This window comes from Bos mutus, chromosome 8 (assembly GCF_027580195.1).
Source record: "Bos mutus isolate GX-2022 chromosome 8, NWIPB_WYAK_1.1, whole genome shotgun sequence".
NCBI classification, from domain to species: Eukaryota; Metazoa; Chordata; class Mammalia; order Artiodactyla; family Bovidae; genus Bos; species Bos mutus.
The window spans coordinates 109,759,736-109,776,923 of record NC_091624.1 but is presented as its reverse complement, the minus strand read 5'-3'; the positions used below and the strand labels follow the sequence as shown (position 1 = coordinate 109,776,923).

The 17,188-nt window shown below is 48.3% G+C and overlaps 1 protein-coding gene across 5 annotated transcripts in view; it reads left to right on the top strand.

The window, feature by feature from the left end:
* Positions 1–15,630, top strand: part of CLCN3 (chloride voltage-gated channel 3) — an 89,004-nt gene extending 73,374 nt beyond the window's left edge. For 3 of the 5 annotated variants that reach the window (XM_070376043.1, XM_070376044.1, XM_070376045.1), the window contains 4 exons: positions 84–482; positions 4,957–5,173; positions 11,568–11,643; positions 12,995–15,630. In XM_070376043.1, the coding sequence (XP_070232144.1) occupies positions 84–482; positions 4,957–5,173; positions 11,568–11,643; positions 12,995–13,153 (851 nt within the window). In that variant the 3' untranslated portion in view covers positions 13,154–15,630. The remainder of the gene's footprint in view (positions 1–83; positions 483–4,956; positions 5,174–11,567; positions 11,644–12,994) is intronic. The other 2 variants (XM_005892560.3, XM_005892561.3) reach the window with 1 other exon arrangement.
* The last annotated feature ends 1,558 nt before the right edge of the window (positions 15,631–17,188 follow it).

The following is a 17,188-nucleotide window of genomic DNA, read 5'->3' as shown; positions in this document are numbered from 1 at the left end:
GCTCACCCGCCTCGTGGAGCAGTTCTGCCGCCGTGGGTTGGTGGGGCCTGTGCTCCCTGACGCGGGCCCTTCCTGTTTTTCAGGCGGTGTGACGAGGATGACCGTGTCCCTGGTGGTTATCGTCTTTGAGCTCACGGGAGGCCTGGAGTACATCGTGCCCCTCATGGCTGCCGTGATGACCAGCAAATGGGTGGGCGACGCCTTCGGGAGGGAAGGCATCTATGAAGCCCACATCCGGCTGAATGGGTACCCCTTCCTGGATGCCAAAGAAGAGTTCACCCACACCACCCTGGCTGCCGATGTCATGAGACCTCGGAGGAGCGACCCCCCGCTGGCCGTGCTGACCCAGGACAACATGACGGTGGACGACATAGAGAACATGATCAATGAGACCAGCTACAACGGTTTTCCTGTCATCATGTCCAGGGAGTCGCAGAGACTCGTGGGCTTTGCCCTCAGGAGAGACCTGACCATTGCCATAGGTACCCTTTTAAAGAAACCCACACACACAGACACACGCCCATCTCTGACTGGCTGTCGGTATCTGGGTACCTAGGTGGCCAGATATAAATATATAATAGATTTCTGAAAGAAAGGGAAACTGGAAAATATAATCTGTTGAGTTTGTGGGGGCAAGTGGTATATTGTGTATCTCTTAATCTCTTAGGATTTTTTTAGGAAAGGCATTTATGCTTCCCTGGGTTGTTTCCCACCTAAATATTATTTGAACTTTTGATTTGGTATTATTTCAAGTAGAGTCAGACTCTACTTGACCAGAAAAGTTTTGTTGACAGCTTTCATAATAACATGAACTAGCACTATGAGGCTTTAGTAAGTGTTGAGGTATTCAGCTAAATACATTCTCATTTTGAATGCAAGTTATTGAAAATCCCATCATCTTTGGTCTGTTTCATATCCAATCCACAGGGTGTTGCTTTTTTTGATTTTGGAATTTAGATTTATACTACTAATTTGTAATGTATAGTTTCAAGTGAAAAAGATAATTGAGATTTTATTATTGGTTAAGTGCCAGGATAAAAAAGGAAGTCCTTCTGTATTCTGTGCTGACATTCTTGAAAATGTATTGGTAGTTTATTAGCCATCTGTGTTATTTTTTGGAGATAAACCATTTCTGAGGAGGAAGCCAATTTTGTTCTTCCAAAATGTATTTATCCCCTTTCCTTGTAGTCCTGCAGTATTGATGAGGCTGGTAAGACTTCTGCATAATCTGACTCCTTTTCTACAGTCTGACTGCTCTTCCCAAAACCCCAGAGGTGACAGAGGGTATTTTCGTCCAGCTGTTGCTTTGATACTCACTCCCAGTGTTCAATAGAGGACTTGGAGCTGAACACGCAGACCATTCAGCCTGTCCCCAAAGGTCATTCCTGTGAACCTGGCGCCTCCCTCCAGCTGACCTCTCTGGCTGCTGCAGAAGGGTTGTAAAGTATTTGAGTTCTTGCACCATTTACGAGGGAAGGCTGGATGGTGGGATGAGCAGTATTTTTCAAGTCAGACTGGAAGCTGTCAGCTACAAAAGCTATTCACGCAGAGACAGGAGAGCAAGTCTTCAGATCAGCCAGTTCAGCTGCGGAGATAGAGCCTGGAGGCCTCCACAGCCCAGCGGTCCTGGCGCTGCGAGCTCTGCTGGAGGCCACGGAGTGCGGGTTCCAATGTGTGTGGCATCAGGGCTACGCACAGGTGCGTCCACCTCCGGGCCGCCACCACGGCTGACGTGCCACCAGAGAAGAGCTTCCTTCTTTACTTTTTTACACTGTAAGCTGTAATAGTAAATGAAGAATAAAAGGGTCAGAATTTTGGTGTTAGAAATTTAAAGGAAAAAGCCCAGGTTTTTAAAAGATAAGACGGTGGTAAAGTTAAGAATTATTTGTACTCCCATTGATTCTGTGGATATATTTTAAAATATTTTTTATTACTGTCTTGGGAAATAAAATATTGGCATGACAGTTTCAGGGACTCGAGGGGCCTTAGGTTGGGTGAGTTATCAAACCCTGTTGTCAGAAAGCTTGGTTACATTGTGGTCTGTTGTACCATACCTTAAATATTCATGCACATATATTTTGCTGAAGTTTTAGTTTTTGAATGGGAAACATAGACCTGTGCACTAGGTTTTTATAAAGAGTAAACAACATATTATATATGATATAATATGTAGTTTATGTATATTTATATAAACCATAGTATGTAGTTTATATTTATGTAAGATATAGTATGTAGTTTAATATATTTATATAAGATATAATATATTGTCTATATATATTTACATAAGGTACTTCTGAAAAGATATTAGCAAGAAAGAATGCTGAAGTCAGTCATGAGCTGTCTTGTGTCTGGAGATGGGAAAACTCAAGATTCAAAAGACCACTTTTCCCCAGATTTGTTTATAAATTCCCCATTTTTATGTTATTTTCATTAAAACTTTTTTTAAGTCTATGTCTAGTCCAAATGGAGAGACACGCCTCCTGCCTTTCTGGGTCCAGATGTATTAGTTAGGCATGATGTTGTGTGTTTCTTTAAAATGAAGCACAGGACTTCTCTGGTGGCCCAGTGGTTAAGACTGCATGCTGCCAATTCAGGGGGCCCGGGTTCGGTCCCTGGTCAGGGAACTAGATCCCACATACCCTGTGGTGTGACCAAAATACTAATAAAGAAGTAAATAAAAAGCAAACTGTTTTCACTTTCATGCATTGGAGGAGGAAATGGCAACCCACTCCAGTGTTCTTGCCTGGAGAATCCCAGGGACGGGGGAGCCTGGTGGGCTGCCGTCTATGGGGTCGCACAGAGTCAGACACGACTGAAGTGACTTAGCAGCAGCAGCAGCAGCATAGTGTGAATGGAATTGTCTTTTCTGTTTTCCACCTTAGGGTGTAAAAGTAGACCTGCTCCTTTCCGTTTGTGTACTAGGAACTGTGGGTTTTACAGGGAGACTGTTCATGTGTGAGAACTTGAATGCCGTGGACAGAGTGACCAGGGTCAGAAAGGTGGGGCACAGGGGCAGGCTTCCCCCTCGCCGCATGGCTCTCCTGCCCCCTCAGGAGCTTCTGTGCCGAGTAAAGCTTTAGCGCACCTGGGGGAGACCCTGCTCAGGCTCTCCCCACAGCAGGGTTACCAACCCCAGACTGTGAAAGGGTGCTTACTCAGGAATCCAAACGCTGGTCCCTGGACCAGTCTCTCGTGTATCTCTTTGTAGGAGTTAAAATGAGCCTTGTACCTGCTCAGGTAGTTGAAACACCATGCGGTGAATATAGAGACCTGTTTGTTTCCTAAATTAATACAAGTAAGCCCTTCTCCTAGAAGTATAACTCTTCATCTGCATGCACTCCTTAAAAAAAAGTGAATCATGTCAAAACTCAGATGATGATTTCTGCTTCAAAGGCCTTTGAATGACATTCAAAAACAATTTATTTTTTTCCAAAAACCAAATCTAGGAGATGTCCTGGCACTTAGTACGTGTTCAGTAAATGTCCTTGTGTCAGTAATGCCGGCCTTCATATAAAAGTGGTGTTCTTCAGACAACACATTAGAGTCCCAGATGGACTCCCTAGGCATGTGCCTCTGTCCCGTAGTAAGGGCTGTCTCCTTGCTTGTGCAGGTGTAAAGGCCCATAGTTCCAGGAAAAAAGTAAATGAGTTACAGTCATCAATAGCGTTTTTCTAGACTCTTCTGGGATTGTTTTATCGTTGGATGTATATTTAAGCAGTCTTTCTGCTTGTTGCACTGATGGTATAATATGTGCTCAGTTAAGGTTTCAGGTTGACCATTGGGGTTAGCTTTCTAAAAGCACTCAAATGACTGTCATTCATGGTGGGCCAGTAACCTGATGCTTCCTTGGGCTGACAACAGCTCAACAAGCAGTTTTCAGAAGTCATTTATGTCAGTTGCTGAGGGGCTTTCTTCTCCCCTGTCTTCCTCATGCTTTCGAAGTGTGCTCGGGAGTCCCAGTGTTAGAACCCCACTGGGCGTTACCGCACGGTGAAGCCGGGCCTTAGTGATCGGAAAGAGTGGAAAGGGTTGCAGCTTGTGTCTACGAGCTGTGCTCACTCTTCATGCAGGACTGATGCTTAGTATGTTTGTTTAGATGTTTTTGTAGCAAAATTTCTGTGCAAAATAATGTTCAGTATGACAGATACCAAATGTGTATGCAGTTTTGAATTCACACTGACTCAGCAGCAGGAACACGAGCGTTTTCATTTTCCCTGTGTATGCTCTCCCTTTTGTGGGTTTCCTCCTCCCGCCCCGTGGCCTGCGTTCTTCCTCGGCAGTGCTCTGCCTCCTGGCCACGTCCTGTCTCGCACATTGAGAGGTGGCAGAGGAAGCAGACACAAGGCCGGAGCACCGGCAGCGGGGCCCCAGGAGCAGGATTTCACGGCCTTCACAGATAAGCCATGAAAGTTGGCCGGTGTCCTTCAGGAACGTGACTGTATGAATAGTTTCACCCCACCTCACGGCTCACTGGGAACATTAAGCTTGAATGTCAGAACGAACTAGCTGGTTCACAGCAGAGGACAGACAGTGCAGTCCTGTCAGGAGGCTGGAGTTCTCTGTGGATCTGGCGCAGGCGGGCCCTGGTGGGGAGGCTCCCTTAGTGAGGGCTGTCCCATTGCTTGTGCAGGTGTCAGGTCCCATGGTCCCAGCACGCTTCCTGGTCCGTCAGTGTTAGACAGCAGCAACAAAAATCATGCCATGCTAATGACTACACCAAAAATATTTTATTTGCACAAAGACGATTTGTTATTAGTGGATTCTGATTCTTTTGAGTACAGGAGATCATGAAATAGCTTTTCAGTGGGTTTTTTTCTTGGTTAGGAAGAGAGGAAAAAATGAAGAGGTCAAAAGGATATGTTTGTTTATCGTTTTAAGTCTGTGAATAAGCAGGTCGCCATTAAAACAGAAGGAGCCCTGTCAGTGTGTAATGGGTGGTCTTCTCTGTCTCTGCAGAAAGTGCCCGGAAAAAGCAGGAGGGGATTGTGGGCAGCTCGCGTGTGTGCTTTGCGCAGCACACCCCGTCCCTGCCGGCCGAGAGCCCCCGGCCGCTGAAGCTCCGCAGCATCCTGGACATGAGCCCGTTCACGGTGACAGACCACACACCCATGGAGATCGTGGTGGACATCTTCCGGAAGCTGGGCCTGCGGCAGTGCCTCGTCACGCACAACGGGTGGGTGTGTCCCCCTCAGGTGCGGGGCCCTTGGGGTCAGGTGGGGGGCCCCCGGGGGAGGTCTGCCGTTCAGGATTAGCCCCTCAGAGTCCCACTTACCAAGGGTGGGCAAAGTGTTGACTGCCAGGTCTCTGCTGAACCAGGAGCGCTTCAGGGCTGCAGGGAGGTGATGTGTCCTAGGGGGTTGCAAAGGGACTGGGGGGGCCTCCAAGCTGACGGGTCACTCTTGGAGAGCAGTGGACCCCACTGCATGGAGCACTGCAGCGGCCTGTTCTTGTAGATATTTCATGGTCAGAGTGTCTGTCTCTAGGACAGTAACAACTTTCTGAATAGCTGGCTGTTTACTGTTTGATTAATTGTGTGGTGAGGGAAATTGTGTATAATTAGACAAAGTTGGTGGATTAGCTGAAAGCCTTTTGCAAATGCTCTGTTTCCATTTTCCTACAGTCTCCATCTGCAAATCCTGTGGATACAGTCTGGCAGATAAACACTTATGTATTTAAAATGCACACATTGGTTTTCTGCCCTTTGCACATAACCTGGCCGTGTTTCTCCACGTGGGGGTTTGGGGAAGTATGGTCTGATGGGAGTTGGGGAGCAGGGAGACACTGCGCCTCTGGCCCTGACGCCAGCCTGCTGCCTGGCGCTGCTCCCTGCTCCCGGGCCTGCAGCGTGCCTCCCTGCCGCCCTTTCTCTCCGGCCCCCTGGTTCCTACCACGCTGCTCTTTGTGCTCAGAGCCCGCACCTGAAGGCTGAGGACAGTGAGGCTGGGGGGAGTGGGAGGGGCGGTTGGCCCACACCATGTGAGCCTGCTGGAGGCCTGCGCACGGGAGGCCCCGGCGGCCCCACAGCCGTCCTGTGCAGACAGGACAGGCAGGCCCTCTCTAGGGGACGGCAGGAGGTGGGCACCTCTGGCTGCAGCCCTCCTGCGGCCCCTCTGGATGGAGGTGGTCATCTATGTGGGAAGCTGTGCCCAGGCCCGTGGTCAGCACAGGTAGTCCAGGGAACAGTAGCCTCCCAGCTCAGAAGTCCTGCCTCTTGCTGTTTGATGTGATTGTTGACCAGTAGAGTCTGTCTCTTTCTTGGTGATTTCTTTTTTCGTTTGTTTTTGGCCATACCGTGTGGTATGTGAGATCTCAGTTCCCAACCAGGGACGGGACCCATGCCCCTGCACTGGCAGTAGAGTCTTCAACACTGGACCACCAGGGAAGTGCCGTGATTTCTTGGACAATGTGTTAGCCCGTAAGGGTCTGGAATACAAATAGAAGCTAGAGAGTGTGACTCACGGCTAGCATTTGCACTGTGCTAGCCACTGAAGGTAACTCCAGGAAGCAGGGAGGAGTCGATGGAGGGATGAGCTCTTGATCAAGGCAGGGAGTTCTCTTTTTGTTTTTTCCCAAGATAAGCGTTTTCTTTTTATTATATGATAGAGTCCAGGTACTCTTGCCGAGCCCAGCAAGGTAGTTGCTGGGAGTGGTGGTGGGTTCAGGGTGTCCAGAACAGAGTCCCGGGGCTTCCTTGGCTCTCTGTGGTTGCTCTGAGCTTGCAGGACGGCTGGTCAGCTCAGGGCGTTTCAGGCTTACCGGTGCCGTCTCTGTCGGCTCTTCCTCTGAGGAGTTCTCCACAGAGATCTACCCTGCAACTTCTGCATACATATCGCCCCCCCAGAATGGTGCTGCGTGGCCTCCAGATGCCAGCGTCGTCGCATAATTTAATATTTAAAACTCTCAGAGTATGCTAATAATAGAAAGGCTGAGAATTGACATCGGGTAGTCTAGACTCCTTGGGCTACTAAAATACTCATCTGTGCACACTCTTCCGGCCACATCGTAACCCTTATCCTTCTTATGAAAGAGCTCCATGGTCTTCCTCAGCCACTGCACCTGGCTTGATGTTCACAGTCCACAGTGTCTTTAGCCTTGAAGGAATGTTCACCGTTCTGGAAACCAAAGGGCAAGTTTTCTGGTTCAAATGCCCTCAGACTGCATTGATGAGAAATAACAAAACAACCACAATAATACTGCTCACGAAAGGGGAGAACAGGAAATAGGTAGTAGTCAGTGTGGTAACAGTGAGCAAATGATGGTGGGCAGGATGCCGAGAGCTTACAGCTTTGCCAAGGGTTATGATCAGTTCATTGTCCTGCCTTCTAGTTGACTGTATCCATTCTCTTGAATTATACTGTTACAAAGAATATTCAGTGAACATTCGTATGTACTGATTTACATATGCATATCTGAAGAATATGCAGGGAGAAATAGCTGAGAGAAATATCAATAACCTCAGATATGCAGATAACACCACCCTTATGGCGAAGAACTAAAGAGCCTCTTGATGAAAGTGAGAGGAGAGTGAAAAAGCTGGCTTAAAACTCAGCATTAAAAAAACTAAGATCATGGCATCTGGTCCCATCAGTTCATGGCAAATAGATGGGGAAACAATGGAAATAGTGATAGACTTTATTTTCTTGGACTCCAAAATCACTGCAGATGGTGACTGCAGCCATGAAATTAAAAGAAGCTTGCTCCTTGGAAGAAAAGCTATGACCAACCTAGACAGCATATTAAAAAGCAGAGACATTACTTTGCCAACAAAGGTCTGTCTAGTCAAAGCTATGGTTTTTCCAGTAGTCGTGCATGGATGTGAGAGTTGGATTATAAAGAAGTCTGAGCGCCGAAGAATTGATGCTTTTGAACTGTGGTGTTGGAGAAGACTCTTGAGAGTCCCTTGGACTGCAAGGAGATCCAACCAGTCCATCCTAAAGGAAATCAGTCCTGAATATTCATTGGAAGGACTGATGCTGAAGCTGAAGCTCAAATACTTTGGCCTCCTGATATGAAGAACTGACTCACTGGAAAAGACCCTGATGCTGGGAAAGATTGAGGGCAGGAGGAGAAGGGCATGACAGTTGATGAGATGGTTGGATGGCATCACCGACTTGATGGGCATGAGCAAGCTCCGGGAGTTGGTGATGGACAGGGAAGCCTGGCATGTTGTAGTCCATGGAGTCGCAAAGAATCAACACGACTGAGTGACTGAACAAAACTGATCTGAAGAATAAAGTCCTAAAAGTGAAAAATTTGAAAGTTAATGCATTGAAAATTTAATAGATATTTTCACATTATCCTATAAAATAATTTACCTTCAATGTTAAAGTGCTCAAGTGTCTGTTTTCAGTATAAAGAATCTCTTGGTCCCATGTGTGACATGATGACACTTACAGTTTCTGTTGTTTATCACATAGTGATATTGCTGCATTTGAATGTTTGAATTTTAGTTTTTAAACCAGCATCCCATGTTTGCAAAGCCATGTTTGTGCATGTATATATACGATGACTGAGTTGACTCATTTTGACTTAGTAACTAGTTGTCAAATATGACTGAGTGGACTGCTAAGGTTGGTTTATGTGCCTCATACTTGAGGAGTCATGGCACCAGACCATGAGCTTATGTAGCTGCAGGCATGTGGTTTGGCCTCCTAGGCTATTTGGCACTAAATTTTGCACATGGTTGGTTTTTTGCAAATATTAGTTGATTGTACTTTTCATGTTCATGATTAGTTACTTCAAATTAAGGTTTTTCTCCTCTCCAACTCCCTGTGGGGGAGAAAAGCAGATTCTCACAGCTTTCCTCTTACATCCCTTCCCTAAAATGAGACTTTTTGAGGTTTTCTAAGGATTATTTTTGTTCCATTTATTTTAGTGTAACCATAGGGAAATGAGAAAGTAGGGGGAAATCCTCCCACTTTGTGGTTTCCTCCAGTTAATGGGCATCAGCTGGACTGGGGTTGAGAGTAGCAGTGGCTCCAGAAAGGCTGGGACAGGAAGGTTGGGAACTGGGGTGAACTGCATGTTGGCTGTCAGGGGACAGTGTAAACCTGGGTTTGTTTATGTGGGGCGTATCTTGTAGTTACTGATATGTCATCAGAAATCTGGATTTTACGTTACATTATTTTACAACTAATGAGAGATAAATGGTGATCGACCAAACAAGTCTATTTGGTGTGAGCCTCCAGGTTTATAACTGGTGTGCAAGGCGGTTTTACCCTCAGGCTTATCTTCAGTGATGGGCAGGGCGTTGGATGATCAGATATCACAGATACTGATGGGAGAAGAGATGTATGTCAGCAGAATAGCTGTTTTCTTTTGTTTAGGGTTGTTTAAAGAATAATGGTACCAAGCATCATTGTTTAAAAGCTTAATAAATAGATGCTAAATGGAGTACCTTTTCGAAAGCTTTACGGGTGGGGGTCCCTTTAGTAATGCACGGCTCAGTTGGAAGCCAGGCCGGGTCATCCTCAACTCTGACCTGCTCCGTGCTGCTCTCTGTGCCCCCCGTGGCTGGTCCTCCCCAGTCGTGACAGTGGGCGTGTCCTTGCGCAGTCCTGGTGAAGCACGTCCCAGGCCCTGGCGTTCGTTACCACCGTGCACTGTGCTGATAGTGCCAGGTTGTTGAGCGGCACAGGCGCTAGAGAGGAGTGAGTGGAGGGCGCTGGTCAGGGTGGACAGCTCAGGTTCTCGCTTGAGCCTGCCTTTTCACAAGAGAGCTTGGGGTGGGAGGTGCCGTGATTACATTTCCTTTATTTTTGTCCTTTAAGGAAAATAGGTTGATATAAGAAGAGAGCGCGTATCTTCTGCATTTAGTGGCGAGTCTAGTGGTCAACATGTTAGGGTTTCTTACTGAGTCCTTAGAGGTGGAAAACAGCTGTGTGTTTGGGGGAAGAAGACTTGAGGAATCCAGACGTGCATATGAAAGGAGAAAATGAGGTTGGGGGGAGGGTCTTGCCCACGTTTCGTGTTCTGATAAGCAGAATCTCTCAGAATCCTACAGCTTTGGTGGAACCAGCAGGAAGTTCACAGGAACTGCTCAGAACGAGTTCTGTGGCCGTGTGGGTCAGGAAAGTGTTGGATCAGATGCTGTAGAGGTTTCTTTACTGTGGAGCTTCGCACACGGGGCGGACAGTAAACATGGTTTTCCAAACGTGCACCTTTGGGGGAGGAAGCCGGGGGGCAGAGGGGCTCCTGGGCCTGGTGTTTCTGGACACAGATACCTTGGGGCAGGGTGCTGGTCGAGCTGTTATTGCTCTTACAGAGTTGTGCGCCTCAAGGAACAAAATCATCTTTTACGGGAGTCAGATTTTGCATTGATTTTCCCCAGACTTCTGAAATTAATAAAGCGGTACTGAGTTTGTCCTTATTACTCTGAAATCGCTTTTCTCCAGTAACTAAAGAGAGGAAACATATGTATTTCCTCCCTTTATGGCTGTTACTTTGTAAATACAAAGATTACTTTATAAATGTATAAGTTTGCCATTATGTCCTTAATAAATTCATGACTGACCTCATTGCGTACGTACCTTGAGGTTTGGCAGAGCTTAATAACTTACTAACTGAAATTAATCATTGTATGTAATCAGGTAGAGAAGAACGAGTAAGAATTAAACTGGGGTTCTTTTACTTAATGTCAAGATGCTCAGTTTTCTTGATTCCAACTATATATGCAGGTGAACTGGTGATTGTTTCTCTTAGAACTGAGTGGGTGCTTATTTTATGTGGGGCATGTTCTGAGCTATTGGAGGGAGAGGTGCTCCCACGCTCTGAGAATTGTTCAGCTTGTCTTTGTTCTTAAGGATAAGTGCATTGTTGTAAAAGATGAGAAGACATTTGCAAAGAAGCGGTTTTTGCCTCTCCCAGGCGCTTCCCTGCCTGCTTCCTGCCCATCCCTCCCCGGGGGCCTTCCCTGCCCCGTGACTGACCGCTGTATAAGCAGCCTCCCGGGGGCCCAGAGCCCTTGACTGAGCAGGTCCCCTGCTGAAGTTCGTTCTTCAGGAAGCCGGGGTGGTCTGAGGCAGTGCGACACAGAACTGACCTAGCCAGATGGCAGGGTGTCCAATCACCCTGCGGAGTGTGCTGGAGGGGCTTCCAGAATTTAAAGATGAAAGCTTTTTAAGGTTCTCAACATCCTTTGTGTATACCCCCTGAATTCATTGACTTCCATTATAAAGGTGGATGCAGTGAGGAGGGCCGGGGGCTGGCCCTTGAGGAATGAGAAGCACTTTCCTCTGTGGAGAGAACTTGAAGCTGTAGTTCAGAGTTGTGCAGCTCTATATTGATGGTGTTTCTTTGTACTTTTTTTTCAGTCATTTTCATTTTGAGCTTTTATAATCTTGATTTTTAATTTAAGAAGGACAGCTACCTACCAGTATTTAAAGTAGGATTGCGTCACATGCAAAAGCCAGTAGAGGTAATGCAGTGGTACCTGGGGTTTCAGAGCACTTCTGTGTGTATTTTTCTGAAGCCCATCACGTTTTAGCTCTTTCTAGCCCTCTGTATCATGATGGTAGGACCCCTGCCCAAGTCCCCCGCAGTCATTAGCATCACGTGGTCTGTTGCAGGAGCCTCTTGGGGATCATCACCAAGAAGAACATGGTAGCACACCTGGAGGAGCTGACGCGGCGCGCCGAGCCCCTGGTGATCACGCGGCTGCTCCCCAGACCGGGCGGGGGGTGGCTCCGTGCCCTTGCCTCCCCCGTCAGCTTTGTTAGACCTTTCCTCCTCCTCACATGGGGGTGTGTGCACACCCTGCCCTGGGAAGCAGCAGGCCCACCTCCTGGCCACCAGAGCCTCTCCTTGGCTTTAGGACTGTAGGCAGTGTGGTCTGTACAATCCTACAGCAGATACCCCCACTCCACCCAGGAGCTCCCCCAAGCCCGTCCCTGTCTTTCTTCCCTGGTCTTGGCTGTGTCGTGGGGAGTCAGCCCACGTGTGCACACGTGGTGTTACCCAGCTCAGCAGCCCGCCCGCCCCATACACCCTCATATCCTGGGGCCTGGGCTCCAGCACCCTCTGTAGGCTGTTTCTAGAGTGTGAGCAGCAGCTGAGGGTCACGTGTGGCCATGGGTCCCAGTGGAGTCGTGACTAAAGAGGATTTCGAGTTCTCTGATAAGTTGTCTGGCTCTGGCAGTCTCACGCTGGGCTCTTTTGCCTGGTTGTCACCCCTCCATGAGGCCTGTCCCTGTAGACTTCAATCTAGCACTGATCTCCATGCATCCTTTTTGAAGAAACCACTGGCCAGAAAAATAAGTAACTACTCATCCCTTCTGCTTTCTGCTTCGTCTGTAATAATCTTCTAGGACTGCTTCTTGATTTTTTTTTTTCACCTATCTTTTAATGTAAGCGTTAACAACTCAGACTTTCATAAAAGCACTGTACCTTTTTTGACTAAAATCAGAAAAGGAAGACATTGATGACTGTAGTAGAAACTCGGGTCATCCTAGAGATTTATTCTTTGGGTTCTGAAGTTTGGGATTGAAATTCTGTGTTGACCATTTTAAGTGCATTTTACCTGAATTGTATGTGCTTTCATGAAGATTCGGCATACAGCTGGGCACTCTTTAAGTCAGTTTTTTTAAAGACAGTTAATTTTGGCTTTAAAGAAAAGTGCACTCTAAAGGGGACTTGGTCATTATGTTTTCTTCTCTCTCAGCCTGGTGGGAAGGAGCTGTTCTCCTCAGGCGGGCTCAGCGCCCCTTCTTGTTCTGCATTCTGCTCTCTCACGCGCTGGCTCACGTGACTCAGAGGCTCTGCCTCCGCAGTCCGGTTCTCAGTCTCAGGGCAGGGACGCTGAGCGGTTAGGGGCGTCATGCTCGATACCTCCGAGCATGGCTGCTGGATGTTGAGTTACTTGACCAAGATACTGTTTGAAAATACAGACTCGGGCTGATTGCTTTGCTCTCCTTCTGTCAGCCGAAAGGATTTAGCTGTGGGTTTAACTTCTCCTTTCCCTTCCTTTTAACGGCAACCTTCTGCTTGTCCTTTTCAGACGCCTCCTTGGTATCATCACAAAAAAAGACATCCTCCGTCATATGGCCCAGACGGCAAACCAAGACCCCGCCTCCATCATGTTCAACTGAGCTCCGCGGCGGAGGACGGGGAGGAGGCCGGGGAGGAGGCCTGCCTGCTCAGCAGCAGCTCGCTCTGACCCGGAGGCAGCAGGACCGGCGGCGGCGGGCTCCTGCGGCTGCTGCGGTGGTGCGGGGAGGGGCGGTGGAGGCGGCCGGGCCTCCCCGCCGGCGCCGGCGAGCCGCGTGGGGCCGTCCCAGCCGTGCGCTCAGCGCTGGAGGCGGCCCTGACCGGACCCCGTCCTCTCTGGCCCTGCAGAGAGGCCGGCAGGCCCCCTGTCAGAAGGGATCCCTCTGAATTGAGCCATCTCTAAGACTGTAAGGTCTTGCCCTTTTTTTTTTGTTTGTTTTTGTTTTTTAAATCAAAACTGTTGTGTTTAACTCCTGAACTGTACAGGTAAAGCATTACCTTTCTACATTCCGGACGAGCTTCTTCCTCTCCTCTCCCCTCCCCTGCGAGCTGTCACCAAGCCTCTGAGAGTGGTGTGCACGTGGGGAGCAGTCCTTTCTCATATTGAGATGTGCGTGGTCGTACCGGGGTCTCGTCACAGGGAGGGGAGTGGGTGCTGTGTCCCACACGAGGTGCTTGGGGCAAGCCCGGTACCACAACCCGGGCCGAGGCGCCGCGGAAGCTCTGCGGGGGTAGGGGTTCAGCATCCACCACAGGGGACTTGACTGATAAGGATGGACAGTGTTCTTCTTGCTTTTCTCACCCTCTCTGACTTGATGGATAATGTGAACTGGTCTTAACGCAGATTTTTCTGTTTCTAAAACTCCTATAACACAAGTACCATTGAGCGTAAGGAAATGATGCTGCTTTGATAGTGACAAGAAGGAAGTGTTGTGTCGAGCTGCACCTGCTATGAGTTGCATGTTTAAACACTGGAAATTTTCTTTTTCTTGAAATTAGATCAGTCTGTTTGTTTTTTTTTTTCCCCTTTCCTTAAGGTATTTTACTGCTGACACTGAAGAAGAAATGTAATTCATAACTTGCACTAAATGTATATTTCTTTCTTAAAAATTTACCATTCTTATTTATATTTTTATGGATTAAAATTTATAAAATACAGATCAGTTAATATCACACTTAAATACTTTTACCTTTTTAATGTGATTTTTATAGACTAACTCAGACTTAGAAATATGGAGATATGAACAAAAAAAGTTTACAGTGGGAACGAGGGTCTAAGATGTGGTGTGGTTGTTTCTTTGTGATCACACGTGTATGGAAACCTTTTCTCATCTCTCACTGCCATCCTCTGGGTTGTGTTTCCAGCTTGTCCATTTTGACTCATTAACTGGAAGCTGAAACACTATGTATCGTTTCGCAGATTAAAAGTTAAATAATGTTAACCTTAAACAGAAAAGAAAACAATAGAATGGCAGAGGTAGCAGTTAAAATGTTGATCTGAACAGAACTTGTGAACCTTCGTGGAGGTCACGTCCAGGTGTCCAGTGACATTTTGAATCCACGCTGCACTTTCTTGCACAGTGGGCTGAAAATGTACCGCATGTGTTTGGAATTTGGGGTTTTGGAAAATACCTGTCTTGATCATGGTCTCAGTTCACATCAGCAAAGGCAGTTCACTTGAAGCACTGGCCTGAAAATTCTGGATTATGCATCTTGGGAGGCAAAATGAATTTTTAGAGACAGACATTTTTCTGAAACACATCTTGCAATGAGCTGTTTTTATATTTTGGAAGTGATTGTTCACCTCTTGATTCTTAATAAACCTGTAAGGTCTGGGAGATCACAGAAGATTTTATGATGCTGAGGATTTATAAGATCTCGAAGCCATATGAGAACGACCACTGAGAGGTGAGCAGATGTTAGGAATTCCACGACACCTGAGCTCTGCTCTGCCTGCAGTTAGTGTTGTGTCCTGTTTCCCCCTTCCGGCCACCTCCGCACTTGCTTCCCAGCGTGTGGAGACACCCCTTCCTGAACCAAGGTCAGCTGGTCTCCTCTCAACCTCTCGTCCGTGCGTTTGCCCGAGGCCCAGTGAGCGTGCGGGCTCCGTGGCCGCACCGCGTCGCACGTGGCGTCACACGTGGCGTGTTTTGTCTCCCTCGTTTCCTTTCCGATTTTGGGTCCTGCTTCACACTGACATCTCGGGCGGATGCCAATTCTCTCCTCAGTGTGTGCCCTTCCTGCTGAGATGCAGGGGGCGGGCTGTGCCTCCAGCACGCTTGTGGTTGTGTCTGTCACTCCATTCCACTTTTCCTTTTGGTATGTGGGGTGTCTGCGTGTCAGCCCGACGAGGGGAGCTGGAGACCATGCGGTGGAAGTGCCCGGCCCAGTGGAGCGCAGGTGGAGCCTCATTGGAGTGCCTTTTCTGAGAAGGTATGATGAGAATGGGCAGGGTGTCAGCATCTCTTCTCCTTAATAACTGTGTTCAGTTCTGACTCATGAATGCCTAGTTTGTTCATCTGCGATGTTGCCTAGAGCTGTATTTATCTGTTTATTTATACTAGTGTAGTAAAGCTGCATATCATTACAGTACAAATGGTGACTGTGATGAGTCAATCAGAAAACCTATTAAAATCTCTATGACAACGTGTGGTTTGGCCTTTGATTCCCTCGGTCAGCGTGCCCCGGGGTCACGGCCGCTGTGTGTCGTGTAGCGTGCAGCCTCCCGGGGTGTCCCGCGTCTCTCGGGCTGCGAGGCCGTGCTGTCCTTGGCAAGCAGGAGTCGTGGGGACCCGGCAGACCCCAGGCTGACAGCAGGGTGTGTGCAGCAGCACGCGTGTGGGTGCAGGGACCACACACCTCAAAGGAGACAGGTAAGTCACCTGCAGACTGTGTTTCTGGGAACAAGCACAGAGGTTTGCAAACTGCCTCCGGGGAGGGAGACACACAGTCTGTGGAGCCATATCCGTGGCGTCTTGGGAGTGAACCTGGTCCTGACACGCCCAGGACACCTTATTTTGTTGCTCTCGTGCTGTTCACTCGACGACTGAGCACACGTGTGCTCCTGGGACTGCTGGGCACGAGCATCAGATGCTGGTACATGTCATGAGTTGGTGTCATGGTTGTTGAGCACATGTGTTTATGTGATCCTGGGCAGCCTCATGCTGTCCTGGTCAGTGTCCGGGCAGAAATACCCCAGCCGGGGGGAGAGGGGCACAACGTGGCCTCGGGGGTAGGGATGCTGGTCGTGGGTGACGAGGGTGGTGAGCGCACAGCGGGCTGACAAGGCTTCCCGTGGGAGGGGCAGGAGCACCTGTACCCCGGTGGGACCCACTGCCAGGTGTGAGAACACCAGGTAGGTCTTGGCGCTGGAGGGACGAGGGCAGGGGCTTGGCAGGGTTGGGGTGTCAGCTGGCTTGTCTGCATACACAGGACCTGCAGGTGCCAGGGAGCAGAAAGCTCTGCGCTGGCGACACGGGGTGAGTCCATGTGGACACAGATGAGAGCACGGTCTTGGGTGAGGTTTCACCGCTTCCACTTTTTTCTTGGCTGGATCATTCTATACGTGCTTGAGAAGTTGTATGGAAGACAGTTTGTAAGCTCCAGGTGTGAGCTTAGCTAAGTCTGATTTGGGTAACGGTTTTGTTAAATTGGGTGAAGCTGCTTTTATTTATGAAAGAACCCAGGTACTGGGTGAAAATGAACAGGCAGGCAGGTGGCATCCGGGAGCCACAGCAGCCACTGGAAAGGACCTGAAAATGTCTGGTGAGATTTCGAAGGACCAGGCCTCCAGTGCAGGAAGGAGGTAAGAAGGGGAGGTTTGGTGTCGGGCTGGCAGGAGCTCGCTCTTGAACGAACAAGTCTCAGTCCTTGGAAGGCTGGCCCCTCCCAAAATGTGTGACCAGCCCTCAGACACAGCTGCTGGGTGTGGAGCCTGGAAGTGTCTTCACAAGCCTGTTCTCAGGAAGCTCTGCTCATAGCTGTAGTCTTCACATTGTAACTGCCATGTTCTTGGCACTGGTGCACAAACCCTGTTTTGGTTCTGATATACCAAGCCTTCTGATGATATGCACACAGGTGTGTGAGGAATGGATGGTAAGCTTTTTTTTTTTTTACCCTTTCATTTATTCCTTGATAAGCAATCCTGTTGAAATCTGTATTACTGAATCACAAGAAGGCAAATTTAGAAAACTTACATTTGAAG